We start from the raw sequence: 15,256 nt of genomic DNA, 5'->3' as shown, positions 1-15,256 counted from the left end.
AACCCAAAACAAACAAACAAAAAGTTTATTGCAAATCTCAGTGTTTAAGAGTATTTCCAGAGTCCACTCGTTACAAACAGATCAGTAAATCCTGCTTGTGCTGTGCCCTCACACACACACACTCACCACTCGCTCCCCTGCTCGTGCCACGACACAGACAGGAACAGAAACGCACTGTGAGGTCAGTGACAGACGTAGTATTTGATCTGGATTGGAAACTTGGTAAAAAAAAAAAAAAAGAAAAAAAAAAGAAAAAAAACCAAACTCAATACAGTAGAACCTCGCAAATCTGCAGAACAGGGAGCTTCCACACACACGCAAAACCTGGAGGCCTGATTCCACTTCCAAGCAGTTGTAATAGCAAAGTGCTGTAGTGAGGTCTCGTATCACAAAGACTTCAACAACCTTACAAGGATAGGCTACAGAACATTTACCAAAACGCTTGAAGTATCATAAATTAACAATAAATTAAAGAGTACATCGTAATGCAACGTGGTTATTTGTTCACTGATCACCGGTTCACACGACTCTAGTTCTCTGTAAGGGATCTTCCAGTCCTGGGTGCAACACAGCGAGGTTCTGCTGGCCGTGATAAAGTGCTGAGGCAGAGGAAGGACACGAGACCGCAGGTCCCGGGCAGTGAGGATGAATTGCTCCAGCCACTTGGTTGCAAGAGTGCCTGTTTTGCCTGTTTCTTTCTTTCTTTTTTTTTTTTTTTTTTCTTTTTTTCAATTTTTTTTTGGACATCTAAGACAGAAAAAACATATCAAGCACCTTCCCAAAAAGAGATTGTTCTTTTTTTTTTTTTTTTTTTCTTTTACAGATTGTCCCACGTTTCTATGGCTGGTAAAACACAGACAGGTCAGTGTAGCAGTTAATGGATGATGCCACTTCCACTTAAGTACACAGAAATGGTGGCTTGGGGTCTCTTTTTCCCCCCAAATCAGAACAGACTTGTTTGATTTGTCCCCCTGAGTTGCCTAGAGGCGAGAAGATGCATAAAGGTGGGGTAAGCAAGCTCGTGTCACTGTGAGCAGGAATCTCTCCCATTAAGACTAAATGAACAGCTCAAATGTTGTCTTTCATCCTTCCCTTCATGCACAGGCTCCACTTCTCACTGAAGTCAGCAGCAAAAAAATAAAAAGCCCCTTGCTGACTTTAGGGGAGAGCTGGGGAAGGGGGTGCAGCTCTGCCTGGCCACCCCAGCCCCCCCTGGCTGGCAGGGGTGGGGAGCAGAGGGAGAGGGGAAGGTCCTGGGGGGGCACAGGCAGCTGGGGCTGCAGCAGAGATTTCCTTGTGCACGTGTGAGCGAAGGTTTTGGGTACATTAAGACATCCTGGGCCAAATCCTCCCTGCAGGGTGGGCTGGTTCTGGCAGCCGTGCCAGGTCGGTGGGCACCAGCTGAGCCTTTCTCCATGGAAAGAGATGCTGGATCTGTGGTTCATTATTTCTGGTTTTTTTTTTTTTCCTTTTAAAATAACTGGGTTACTTAAGACTTACCTATTAAAAACAGCTACACTTTATGCTGTAAGAGTAATTTTCCCAACAATTTCACAAGCAATACAAGATAGGCATTGAAGAGATTGATGTAAAGACAGCTTTCCGTTATGCAGAAGATCATTTTTCCTCTCCAGTTATTTAAGCTAACCTCCTTTAACAATCTCAGAATAAATTAATAAATACTAGTTAAATTAGAAACAGTACATCAGGTCTGACTATCAACAGAAAACAGTCCTAAGGATCCCAGTTGGGAGAAGAAAAATGATCTTATGAAATATGTGCAGTAATAACTGGCCATAAAGACACACGGAGCCTTTGATTTCCCAGCATTTGTGACATTCAAGTTAAGATCATTAGCAATGGTTTCTAATTGTCAGCTACCTAGCCTAGCCTCCTCCTCCAAGCTAAAAGGTGAGTCTGTATCCCTCCAGAAGATTCAGTTGGCTACTGGTGGTGTATGAGATGCTCGTCTCCAGTTCGTATCATTGGGTCTGTGTGGAATTTGTGGGATGGGTGACAGTCAGAGGCTGAGCTGCTTCTGCTGCTGCTGTTGTCAGTATTTATGGGATCAGTTGGACCTTTACCTAATGCTTGTTATCAGGAAAGCAAGTGTGCATCACATCTTCATGCTAGACAGAAGTTATTCTTATGTGACTATCCGTATTTTCTATGGAGCTTTCCATTGTTGGTTAAAAAAGTTCTAATATTTAAAAAAAAAATAAATTTGTTGGTAGCAACTGTTCACATTTAAAATTTCACATTCCCTTTAGAATGGAGTTTTAAATCGTGGAGCAGAGCTGACATTTCCCCCAGCCTTACACTGAGTACATTAGATGGAGAAGGAACAGGGATTTTTTTTTATACCACGCTGTCGGAGCCTTTTCCTAAATTTTCTGCTTTTCCAATATCCATGTCTATAAAGTCATCTGGTAGTTCTGGTGGTGGCCCCGCCGTGCTCTCCTCCACCTGCTGCTGCTGCTGCTGGTGGTGGCACAGCCCAGTCTTGCACGGCCTCACCAGGGCCAGAAACACGGCCCCCAGGACCATGCCAGCAGCACAGGAGTAGAAGGCTGAGCTGTAGTTCTTTGTCGTATCCACTAAGACACCTAGAAAAAAAAACATTTACAGCAGTTAGCCACAGCCCACTCCCCCCCTGCCCTGCCCTGCTGGAGGGTTTTAATCTGCATTTTATCTGCAGCCAAAACTCAGTGACAACCAGATGCCACGTTAAAAAAGTAAACCCACATTGTTCTGGGGTACACAGTGTCATCTTCAGGGGAGTCAGAAGCCCCTGGGCACCGCAGGGATGCCGAGCCTGAGATGCATCAGGCATCTGTTTGTTGTGCCAGATTTCACCTTTCTGCAGTGCGTGGCACAGGCACAGTGAGAGGGATTCGCCTCTGCTTGTGCCTGAAGTGATGCCAGGTTTGGGTTTCTAACGGGATCAGGGTAGCACTGCAGCATTTCCCTTCCCTCTGAGGTTCCTCAGTGCCTCATCCGTGGGACTCTGCAGAGCTGCATTGCAGTCTTCTGGCTCTGGGAGACTCCCAACAGTGTTTGCAGGGCTTTCAGGGGAGTGCTGTGATCAGTGCTGCCACAACACCTTCTAGGCAGAGACCAGCACCAACAGTGTTTGACAGCTGAAAGAGTAAAAAAAAGCAAAATCAAGACCAAAGTCTGCGTTACCTGCGAGGGGTGGTCCAGCCAACCCGGCCAAGCTTTGAATGAAGACGTAGACTCCAGCTGCAGAGGACATCCTCTCGATGCCAACCACGTCGTCCTCAGCCAGCAGGGGAATATGCGTGCCCGCCACCGTGCCGAGCATGAACCCGAAATAAACGCTACATATCATCAAGCCCCAGAATCCAGAGGCAAAGGGGAAGGCAACCAGCGCTACCGACAGCAGGACGACGCAGATGAGCTCGATGAAGATCTTGCGGATGGGCTTCTTGTTGAGAAGCCAGCCTGCAAAAATCCTCCCGAACACCTCGGCGATGGCCATGGCCGACAGGATGTAGGCAGAGTGGTCCTTGCCGATGCCGAGGCTGCGGCTCAGGGGAATGATGTACAGGGAGGGAGCGAAGAAGCCCAGGGTTGCAAACAGGCCAAAGAATGCATAACAGATAAAGCTATAGTCTCTCATCACAGAGAAGTCCAGTAGTTTGGTTTTTGGTTCTGGAGGGGTGCTGTTATTTTCAATGAGATTCTGTCCTTGTTGCTTTGGTTCTTCACTTTTCGGCTCTGCTTTGGTTTTTCCAGGCACATTGCTGGGTGAGGTAGTTATATCGACTCCTGAGTCTATGGACTCTATTGAGGTGCATGTTTGCTCGTTTTCAAGCATGTACTTTGTCTCCGTGGACTCCTCTGGAGGCTGTGCTTTTACTTCTTCCTGCTCTCTGATGACGATGGGGCGCAGCAGCGATCCGCAGGCGGTGATGCCGAGCTGCAGCACCCCGACAGAAAGCATGCTGTACCTCCAGCCAATCTGCTCCTTCAGGGCCGTGATTGCTGAGGGGAGAGGAGAAGTGTAACTGGGAAAGCCTGTACTTACACCAAGGAATTGAATTTACAGCCAGGGAAGGGACTGGAGATCCGCCACTGGAGGGTTCCAGGCGCCTCTGGAAAAGGCTGAGCAGGGGTCCCTCCTCCCCGGGGGTCTGGCACCCACCTTCCTCCCCTCTGCTGCAGCAGACAGAAGCTAAAAGCTGTGTTTACCACCCTCTAGGGTGCTACCTCCAGGTAGAGGTAGCTGGATGCTACCTCTAGGTACCCTCTTTTGAGGTCTCAGCAAGTCTGGGGACAAAGGGGGTGCTGTTTCCAGTGAAGGAGAGCAAACTCAGTGCTCGAGTTTCCTTTCTCAGCTGCCCCCACCCTGAAACCAGCCAGCAGAGGAAGTCTCAGCCCTGCTCAAAGGTGCACGTCACTGCTTAATTACCAGCCTTCGTTAGCACCCAAAGCAGCTTTGCAGTGGGTATTAGCCCAGGGCACACGAGCACAGCAGACCAAGGGCAGGCGGTGACAGGGCCGTGACGCCTGGGGACAGGTCCCCAAAAGGCCGGAGCACTTTGGCAGCCCGTGCTGGGCACAAGCCCAGTAACCTTTAGGAGCAGTTCTGTGCACTGTGTGTGTTTTAAATAGCTGAAGTTTTCTCGGGCTTATTTTTAGCCTGCCAGATCTATATAGGGAGTGGATCAGCCAGGCATGTCCTGCGCTGGCACACGGCACCGGGGGGGCTCGGGGAGTGTCACCCCTGTCCCTAGGACTGCCTGTCACTGCCTGCCAGGCACGAGTGCCACGGGCATGTGAGCAACACTTGTGGGCCCTGGGTTGGCCTCTGGCTTGGGGAGAGGATGGCAGCAGCACTGCCAGAACCTGGGCACCGTACCTGGTGCGAAGGAGAAGACAGCAAAACATTCCCCTGTGGATGCCACCGCTGTGACCAGCGAGCGCCTTTTGTCAAAATACTGTGATAAAATGGTGACAGTCGGGAGGAAGGAGAGGCAGTATCCAAGGCCTGTGAATAAATGCCAAAAATTGCCATAACAACAAGTAAAGGAGGGGGAAACACCGATGCAAGAACACGTTAAGTCGGCTTTCCCGGCGGTCATTACAGTATCATTTCGGCCAACTCAGCAAGTCATCCTGGAAGAAAATCATTGGGGAAACCAGAATGTTATTTTTTTTGTAAATTGGACGGGGGGAAAGAAAGAAAAAAAGAAAAAAGGAGAGTGAGAACCCAAACTGAGAGACCCAGCCTCCCAAACCTGCTACATAATGCCTTCTGCTCCCAAACAGCCAGCAGGGTCCACTTTGAGGACCTTGTCTGCTTAAAAGTATTTGAGCCTGTAGCAACTGCTCCCTTAAGCAAGGCAAGCTCCTGGCCACAGACATGAGCAGGACACCCAGGCCAGGCTGGAGAGGGGGAAAAGTACGAGGAGAAGAAACCAGAGACAGACGGAGCATCAGAGGATTTGATCCCGGGCACAGCTTTGGTCTCCCCAGCGATCCCAGTCCATCAGAAGCGATCAGTGTGAGCACAGTGCTGAGTCCAGGGTGGGACAGGGCAGAAAGCCAAGGCAGGAGGGGCAGCAGCATCAAGCACAGCCCGTGTGGGCAGGGGACAGGGCGGTGACTCACCGGAGACGACGCCGATGGTGACATACATGTCCACCACGCTGCGGGCGAAGGACGCGATGACCATGCCGGCGCTGACCAGCAGCCCCCCGGCCATCACCACCAGGCGGTGGCCGAAGCGGTTGCTGAGGACCGTCGACAGAGGAGCTGGAGAGGGAGAGAGCCCCTGGTCAACGCCCACCTCAGCACCTTCACTGCCACCATCTCCTGCAGGAGCTCTTCTCGTCCTCCTGCCCGGGTCCCCACGAGGCGCCACCTCCCAGCTCAGCTCAGCATCACCCTGGAGCCACCCGCGGAGCACTGCACAGCTCACAGCATTTAGGACGTGCTAAAAAACCACCAGAACAGACTTAAAGAAGAGCACGTGGCAGCCTGGGACAAATCTGCAGCCACACGCCCGGATTTCAGCAAGGCTCAAGTTATTTCTAATCCCTTTCACAGCAGTGTTTGGTTTGAAAACTCGGGGTTTTGCCCCTTGCTGGTGAGACCTGAACAACTGGGTCAGGCTCAGTGACATGGACCATGTACCCTACCCCACCCAGTGACACGATTTGGGGCTCAAAGGGACTGCCAGGCTGAGACAGACATTTCTTGGCATTTGAGGAGCAGCCTCTGAGCTTTATGGCTGTGATTTAGTTTACAATGGAGCCATTAGAGGCACAAAAGTCACAGGTTCCAGGTCCTTGCATGCTGAGTCAGCAGCACCACTGCCCCTTGCACCTGCACCGAGCTCCTCTTACCTGTGAAGGTCTGTACAAACACACATATGGATATTATCCAGGATATCCTGCTGTTGGTTTCGTCAAAGCTTTCCATCAGGTCGTTAAAGAAGACTCCAAATGATTTTATGATGCCGTATGTCAGGGCTTCCACAACAAAGAACGCAAAGGCGACTGTCCAGCCCCATCCTCCGTCAGGCACTTTAGTATAAACGTTTGCAGAGGTGCACGGCATCTTTACAGCTTTGACTGTCATTTTGGATCTGGAAAAAGAGGGGACAGGGAGCCAGGCATCAGTTTAGGCTGAATTTTGCTGGAAGAGGCACAGCCTGGGAGCTGTGGCACCCCTAAGCCACCACGAGCCAGACCCCGTGCTACCGAGGGATTAAAGGTGGGAGTCGGGCGGATGTTTGTGCCTCTGTCCCTCTGTGGGCTCCTTGCTGCTGCTGCCCTGCGAGCCCAGCACCAGAAACCCTGGGCTCAGCAGCCGGGCGAGCTGTTCCCAGCAGCCAAGCCCGGGAGCTGGGAGCTGTCATCTGTCTGTCGGTGCATGGGGGCGGACGGATGCAGTTCGTGAAAGATCCACGGCAGGCTGGGCTGGTGGAGCCGCAGGAACCCCTGGGGCACATGTCCTCCCCAGCCTGGCTGTCCCCAGAGCGGCAGCTCAGGGCTGCCCACACCTCAAAACAGGCAGTGGGGACACCCCCAGCTCCCCTGCAGCCCCCGGCACCACTGCCACCCCCCAGGGCAGGGGGGGCTGTCAGGATCACCCCATAGGACACGGGGTGTCCTCAGCCCTGCCCCGTGTCACCCGGGGGGCTGCGGGTGTGCAGGGGTGGCTTTGGTCCCACATGGAGCTCCCCATGGAACCCCAGCACTGCCACGACTGCACAGCGGGGACAGCGCCGGTGTCACAGTCAGGGGGAGGACACTGTGCTGGGGTCACCGCCACACCCGCACAGAGGGGACAAATGTCAGCGTCACAGTCCTGGGCTCACTGCCACACCTGCATGGGGGGGGCTGCCGTGCCAGGGCCACACCTGTGCAGGGGGACACGTCCCAGGGTCACTGTCACACCTGCACGGGGGGAGCACTGAGCCGAAGCCACTGCACCACCACACCTGTGCAGGGGGACAGTGACAGGATCACCTGCACTGGGGTCTGATCTGGGCTCACTGCCACACCTGCAGGGGGGTGCGCTGTGCCATGGTCACTGCCACACCTGTGCAGGGGGACAGTGACAGGATCACCTGCACTGGGGGTCTGTCCCGGGCTCACTGCCACACCTGCAGGGGGGTGGGCTGTGCCATGGTCACCGCCACTCCTGTGCAGGGGGACAGCGCCGGGGTCACCGCCGCACGTGCGCTGGTTGGGGACAGCCCTGGGGTCACCGCCACACCCGCCTGGGGGGTGCCAGTGCCGGTGTCACCGCCGCACACCTGCGCGGGGTCACCGCCGGCGCCGGTGCCCGCAGCCAGCCCGGGAGGGCAGCGAGCGGCGGCCGCGGGCAGCCGCCCCGTCCCGCCCGGACCTGCGCTCTCCCCCGCGCCGCCGTCCCCGGCAGCCACCAGGCATTTCCCTCCTCCTCCATTTTAGACTCGGCTCCTCGGCACCACGTTCTCGGCGCGGGGAGCGCGGGCGGCCCCGGCGCCCCCGGGGAACTTCGCTCGGCGGAGCAGGCGAGTGCGCGGCCCCGGCGCCGCGGCCCCGCGGGAGCTCGGCCGGGCTGCGAGCCCAGGCCAGGGGTCCCCGAGAGGGGCAGGGGGGTCCCCACGCCCCGCAGCCCCTCCTGCGGTGCCGCATGGCGGGTGCGCGGCTCCCGGGGGATCCTCTCCGGCAGGGATGGAGCGAGGCGTGGGCTCCTGCATCCCTGCGGCGCTGCCCGCGCCGGGCTCCGCTGCAGCCGCGCAGGGCGAGGGGCACGGGCGGGACCCCCGAAGTTTGTGGGAAGTGCTTGGAGATCCCCCCCGAGAGAGGGGACGGGGCTGCCGTGAATTCCTGTGTCACTGCGCGGGGAACAGGGGGGAAAAGCAGATCAGGAGGAAGCACGCTTAGCGAACAGGAAAAAAAAAATGAAAGGAAAAACAACCCAGCGAAGCCGCAAACCTGGGCGTGTGTTTCGTACGTTTAAAGATTAAAAGAAATAATGATGGCGGGGAAAAAAAGAATTGAAAATGAAGAAAAGCCGGAGCGCAGGGGCCCGGCGTGGCCCCCCCCTTCCCTGCATCACTTTCCTAACATTTCAGCCCTGATTCCTGCATCGCCGGGGCCGCGGGCTAAAAATACAGGGATGCAGGCGAGGGGAGGTGGGGAAGGAAAACGCTGGAAAAAACGAAAAAATAACGTTAAAAAGCTCCCCAAAAGAAGGAGCGGGAGGAAAAAAAAAATTAAAACGGGGAAACAAAGCCCTCCCCCACCCAGCTCCCCCGGAATCCCCAGGCGGGAGCCCCACTCACCCGGTGCTGCGGCGGGGTCAGGGGCTGCCCATGGCCCGGGAGGGCGAGCGGGCGACCCTCGGCGAGGAGGCGGCCCCGCTGCCCGCCGGCCTCCGGCCGCTGCTGCTCCCGCTGCCCGCGGCGGCGGCTGCTGCTGCTCGGTGCTCGCTCGCAGCCCTTTTATACCGGCTGCAGCCGGTCTCCGCCGGCGGCTCCGCAGCGCCCATGTGCGCGGCGCCGGGCCCGGCTCGCCCAGCGGCGGCACCGCGTGTGCGGGAGGGGCGGTGCAGCGGCGGAGCGGGGCGGCCCCGAGGGCTCCCGCAGCCCCCGCAGCCCCCGGCCCGCACCTGCCCCGCACCGCGAGCTCCTGCTGCCCCCGCCGCTGCGGGGTACGGGGCATCCCCGAAATTCGGGGTCCGGAGCATCCCTGGGCTGCGGGGTCCGGGGCATCTCCGGGATGCGGGGTCCGGAGCACCCCCGGCATGCGGGGTCTGGAGCACCCCCGGGATGCGGGGTCCGGAGCATCCCCGGGCTGCGGGGTCCGGAGCATCCCCGGGCTGCGGGGTCCGGGGCATCCCCGGGATGCGGTGCTGGAGCATCCCCGGGCTGGGCTCGCAGGGGATGCGGGTGGGATGCGGGGAGCACATTGCCCCCTCCACGGTGCTGATGTTTGTCCCCTCCGAGCTGTGGGTGCTGCGCAGGATGCGGTGTTAGGGGTAATATGCCCCTTACTCGTATTTTTCAGGACAAAACATCTCCTTGAGTTCCCTAGATTTCTAGGGAAAAAAAAACCCCACATCTCTCATTTTTAGAGGAAACCATCTCCATCAGTTGTATCTTTAGGGGAAACCGTCTCCTTTTGTTGAAATTTTAGGGGAAAACATCTCCCTTGGTTGCATTTTTAGGGCAAACATTCTCCTTGGCTTGAGTTTTTAGGGGGAACCATCTCTCTTGGTTGTATTTTTAGGGGAAAACATCTCCCTTAGTTGCTTTTTTCCTTCTTTTAGGGAAAAAACACGTCCTTTAGTTGTATTTTTACAGAAAAACGTCTCCTTCAGTTACATTCTTTGGGAAAAACATCTCTCTTAATTAAAATTTTTAGGGGGAACTGTCTCTGTCACTTGCATTTTTGGGGGAAACATCTCCCTTGGCTGTATTTTTTGGGGGAAATCATCTCCTTTAGCTGGACTTTTAGGGGAAAATGTTCCTTTTGGTGCATTTTTAGAGAAAAACATCTCACTGAGTTGCACTTTTTAGGGAAAAACATGTCCCGTGATTGAATTCAAAGGGGGAAACATTTCCATTGGATTTCTAGGGGAAACCACCTCCCTTAGCTGCGTTTTTAAGGGAAAACATGTCCTTTATGTGGGAAGCTTAAGTAGGGATTTGTGAGTCAAATAAAGCAGGAGAGAGCGACTCACCACCTACAGGGATGGGGAGGGAGGGAGCAGGGGTTCAGTCATCCTAAAATCACAGAACATCCTGAGCTGGAAGGGACCCACAGGGATCACTGAATCCAAACCCTGTCCCTAAACAGACACCCTAAAAGTCTCACACTGTCCTTGAGAGTGTTTTCCAAAGTTTCCTGGAGCTCTGGCAGCCTCAGCTCACTGCTGCATCCTGTTCCTGTCCTCCGTGTGCTGGGCACAGATGGATGCTGCCAGGAGGATTTGGAGTCTTGCACCATTCCTTGTGACTTCTGGGCCAGTGACTTCTGCCCGCAGGGAACAGCAGAGGGGTCACAGTGGGTGGGTGACCACACCTCTCCTCACCTGCCCTGCTGGGATCTGCCCCCCGTGCTGGCCCAGGACCCCACAGTGTGCTGGGTTAATGTGGAACCTGCTGATCCTGGTTCATACCCCTGGAAAAAGCAGCCAGGTTAAAATGTTCCTGCACTGCAAGAGCTGCTGTGTTTGGTTTGGCCAGAGTCCCTTCTGCTGCTTTTCCTTTCCTTTGTCCCAATGGGATTGCTAATGGGACGAGGGCAGCAGGTAGCTGGGGCAAAATTCTTCAGATTCCCCAAAATGAGGAAAATTGTTGCTTTTGCTTGGGAACTTTGGGAAAGCTGCTGTTGGTTTCTCTTGGCAATGCTGGTGCTCTCAGGGAGGTTTCAGCAGCTTCACTCCTCACAGTCCCCTCCTGAATGAGCTGAACTCCTTCTAAAATCCATCAGAAATCTGTCAGAAATCCACCAGAAATCCATCAGAAATCTGGGTACTCAGCCATGAGAGTGTGCCCTGAGAGCCTCCAATCTCCCTGCCCCACAGGAAAACCCTTTCCTCTGAGGGAGCCCTTTCCTTTGAGGTGGTTGTCCTCTATCCGTGCCCTGCCTTTCAGGACTGCAGATAAAGGTGCCCACCCCTCTGGCCTGGCAGAGCCAATATCCCGTTATACAAGCTTTTCCTGGGGAATGGCTCTCCCTCCCCGTGCTGGAATTCTTCCTGGTAGCGACAGTGCAAGTGGTTGTGGGACAACAAAAGAGGTTTGTGCCTCCAGGGGAGAAATAAGAATGCAAATATCTTTGGCATGAAAAACCCAAAGCGATTTGCTCCTTGGTATTTCTTGTCAGTACTTTGCATCTGTCTCTGCCTCACCTTCCCACTCCTTTCCTCTGGGCTTTCCAAGAGCAATAAGGCTTTAGGGAGCAGTGGGGGCTGCAGGGGTGCTGGGAGGGGCAGGCTGCAGCCTCTCCAACCCAGAGCTTCCCAGCCCCACTGTAAAACCCTTTTTTCCCCATTTTGTTTGCCCACTTTGGGGAGATTTCCCTGCTGTTGGCTGGGCTGTGCCTCGCTGGGCTGCGTTTCCATTGTGGGTCTGTCCCGTGCCTGGCAGCGCTTGCACCAGGACGTGCCTCTCCATCATCCCGGCAACTCCAGCAGCCCGGCTGGGGTCTGAGGGCTCTGCAATCCACGGGGAAGCAGAGCAAGAGTCCTGGCTGTGGGCATAAATCAGGCAGGAGCTGGAAAACAGGGCGGGCTGGGAAGAGCAGGGGAGCGCGGGCCCCTGCGCCGCGCCGCCGGATGGCTCAGGGACTTCCAGTTCATTTATTCTGCCGGGGTTTGCCCAGCCCTGCTCGGCATGTGAAATGTTTTCTCTGAAAGACCCAGCAGCGAGATGGGTGAAAAACATTCTCCTGTCCCAGGAGCTGGCAGAAATCCTGGTAAATCTGCAGAAGTATGTTTTTGTCGGTGCTGCTTACTCTGTGAGGAGAAGTAGTATAAACTATTCCAGTCGAAAACCTTTTTCCTGGAATAAAGTCCTGACTGTGTTCAGAGCATTGTCAGGGCGGCTGTGCTGGGAATGGAGCTTTGCTGGTAAACATAGCACTGGGGAGGCCCAGCTGGGCAGACACAGAGCTCCTGCCCCTCTGCCCCACGGGCAGGCTCCTCACCAGGTACCTGCTGCCCTTCTCTGCTCAAATCAAAATCTCTGTAGTCTTAAATTGCAAACAAAACATAGATTTATTTTTCTGCCCCCCAAGAAAGCTTTTCTTCCCTGCCATCCATCCCCTCCAGGCTGTGGATGGACATCCCCCAATGGGGTTGGCACCAAAAGCCTCCCCATGGGGATGTGTCCCCATCCCACGTCACTCAGCAGCTGTGGGGTCAGCACAGCCTGAGCCCTCACTTCTGCTTGCCTGCCTCAGTTTCCCTGACCCCAGCAGGGCCACTGGGTGGGTTTGGGCTGGAGATCAGAGCTGGGACACCCCGGGTGGGCTGTGAGCCCCGGGAGCTGGCGGGGGGCAGCTGGGTGTGCTTCAAAGGGCGGCAGGTTTTTCTGGGCTCCAGCCACTGCTTTGCTCTCCAGGCAGGCGTGAAATGTGAAAGAATGTGAAAAATGTGAAAATGATCATGCTGGCCCCAAGATTTGTAAACTTTCTGGTTAATGTGTAATAAATACATGACAGATGCTGCCAGCACTGTGCGGGTGACCCCTCCGTGGTGGCACTGCCAGCGGTGACATCCCAGAGAGGCATCTCCCCTCCTCTACACCGGGGCCAGCCCGGAGGTGTCCTGCTTGGAGAGGCTTTGGGCCTTTTCTAAACTGGTTTGTCTGGTTTGGACTTCTCCAGGTTCCTGCAAACCGCCTTGCCTGGCTTGCAGAAGGCAGGTTCTTTATTTGTTCAGTGCTCCCCTGGTACAAGGTGCGTGCTGTGACGCCCAGGTGCGCCCTGTCCAGCCGAGGAGCTGCCAGCGCTGGTTATCCTTGGATGCTGGCAGGGATTCCTCCCAGGTAGCTCATCCAGCCACCTGTGCAGTGTTTCCTGCTTGGCACGGGGTGAGGGCCGCAGTGTTCCTGCCATAGGCAGCCTGGGGAATCTCTCCTGAGTCATTTGGACTTTGGCAAAAATAGCTAAAAGTCAGCTCGGGGTGGGTCTGGCTGGGCTGGGGGGGAAGAGAGGTGGTGGACAGGGGCTGGGGTTTATCCCAGGGAGGCTCCCACCTCCTCCAGGGGGATGTGCACAGCCTGGAATTTGAGCTGCAGAGGGTCAGAGAGGGCTCAGAGTGCAGTGGAGCTGATGCCAAGGGATGGCCTCACACTCATGGATGTGGTCTGGATGTGGATGTTTCATGGGCCGTGTTCTTCGCCTTCAAACGGCCTCCGAGCATCAGGGATCAAGGAGTTTTGTCTGATGCTAATGCATGAATTTGAGCCCTGAAAGACTCTCCCTGTAATTTAGGGAGGAGAGAGTGTCCTTTGAAAATCGTTTGGGTTGTTTTTGTTAGCTGTGTCATCCTGGCATCCCTCCCCAGAGTCAGTGGAAGGGACAGAGGTTTGTGGGTTCGGCTGCTTTGAGCTGTGCTGGGTTTTCCCTTGTGGCTGCAGGTGCAGCTGGGGGGTCCCTGGAGGAGGCTGTGGGGTGCAGGGCTGCCCCCCAGCAGCGGGACTGGGTCTGGGATGGTGCTGCAGGGAGGGTGTTTGGATTTGGCACAGAGGCCACGCTCAGCCTGGGAGCAGCCCGGAGCTGCTGGATGCCAGCAGAGGTGCCAGAGGGCAGGATTAGGTGTTGTGTCTTCCCAGGAAGCCTCAACACCACCTGCCTGAGCAGCTCAGCTCAACTCTTGGTGCTTTATTTTTCCCCAAACCCCAGTTCTAGCAGAGGGTGATATCCTGTTCCATGTTCCATTGTGGAGAGTCCCAGACTGGGGACTGGGATGGGGCTGGGATGGGGCTGGGATGGGGCTGGGATGGGACTGGGATGGGGCTGGGATGGGACTGGGGTGGGGCTGGGATGGGGCTGGGATGGGGCTGGGATGGGCTGAGGTCTCCCTGACCACTGTGAAGTTGGTGGCTCAGTTCTGTGCTGTCCTTGGCCCAGCTGGGCTCAGCTCCTGAGCTGGGAGCGTTGGACCCAAGCAGAGCTGCTCCTTTCAAGTCCCCATCCATGAAAAAATCCAAGGAAATTGCAATGGAGTTTTTGTTTTGAAAGTAAAGGCAACTTAGCTGCCATCAAACATGTCCAGAGACCTAATCTCGATTGTTGGGGCTGTGGGGATGCAGGAGAGTGCAGAACAGGACCTGAGCTCCTGGGCTTTGTTGGGGCAGGGCTGAGCAGCCTCTCCCACAGCTGAGCCCCCTCCCACAGCTCAGCCCCACCATCCACCACATCCCACCCCCATTAGCTGATGTACCGAGAGCCTCCAGGCTTTATAAATTAACACTCTGGGCTATGAATTATGAATGGAACCACATCTCTGATCACTGCAATGCTCTGCTGACAGCCCAGGAGCTGCTGATCCGAGTGACAGCCCAAAGCTTTTAAAGATGTGAACAGCAAAACCTGGGAATAATTTACTTTGCAAGCTACAAACCGCTTGGCCTACAGATGGGGCTCATCGTATTCCCTCTCCTGCCTGCTCCTGTCCTGATCTTCTCTGTTTTTTTCCCAGTATTGCCTTCTCCACTCTCCCTCTTTGTGTCAATGGATGTTGTCCTGCTTGGCTGTGTTGACCATCCTTTGGGAGCTGCATCCCTCATGCCACGTTCCCACCCCGAGGTTGCTGGTACCAGCTGGGGACAGCTGGGGACAGCTGGGTCCTGGCCATCCCCAAGGCAGGCACAGATCCCCACAGCTCTGCAGAGCTCCTGGTGCAGGACCCAGCGGGATTTTGGCAGATCTCTGCAGCTTCATCCCCCTTTGGCCATAACTTTGTGTCCAAGACATTGTATTCCACTGCTCCATCTGCTCCGTGGAGCTCTGCCACAGCTCCGTCTCTGCCATTGGTCTTTGGAGGGTTTGTCCTTGAACCTTTCCATCTCTGGAGGCCAAATCCTGCCCTCAGCAGCTGGATGTGCCTAATCCTGGGTATTCCTGGGGTTTTTTGCCTTCTGGGTTTGTATGGATTCCTGCTTCCTCACCTCTGGGGGAGCTGGACTGTGCTCCCTGCTCTGCCAGTGCTGGGGCAATGGGAGCAGAACTAAATTTAGAGAGTGACCTTCAGACAGTTGTGAGTTGTCACAAATGAA

At 55.2% G+C, this 15,256-nt stretch overlaps 1 protein-coding gene across 3 annotated transcripts; it reads right to left on the bottom strand.

Moving 5' to 3' along the window:
* On the bottom strand, positions 1-8,963 carry SLC16A6 (solute carrier family 16 member 6). Of its 3 annotated transcripts, XM_063409806.1 has the most exons (6): positions 8,810-8,963; positions 6,375-6,616; positions 5,638-5,781; positions 4,886-5,014; positions 3,187-4,008; positions 1-2,606 (listed from the first exon to the last, which is right to left on the bottom strand). In XM_063409806.1, exons 2-6 carry the CDS (start codon positions 6,607-6,609, stop codon positions 2,359-2,361), a joined length of 1,578 nt encoding a protein of 525 aa, XP_063265876.1. In that variant the 5' UTR covers positions 6,610-6,616; positions 8,810-8,963; the 3' UTR covers positions 1-2,358. The 3 variants fall into 3 exon arrangements, with proteins under 3 accessions (XP_063265876.1, XP_063265878.1, XP_063265877.1); XM_063409808.1 differs by lacking the exon at positions 8,810-8,963 and having other exon boundaries at positions 4,886-5,142; positions 5,638-5,962; positions 6,375-6,513; XM_063409807.1 differs by lacking the exon at positions 8,810-8,963 and having other exon boundaries at positions 5,638-5,962; positions 6,375-6,513.
* Positions 8,964-15,256: the final 6,293 nt, after the last annotated feature.

This window comes from Prinia subflava, chromosome 12, assembly GCF_021018805.1.
Source record: "Prinia subflava isolate CZ2003 ecotype Zambia chromosome 12, Cam_Psub_1.2, whole genome shotgun sequence".
Classification (NCBI taxonomy): Eukaryota; Metazoa; Chordata; class Aves; order Passeriformes; family Cisticolidae; genus Prinia; species Prinia subflava.
This window is presented reverse-complemented; position numbering and strand designations above follow the sequence as displayed.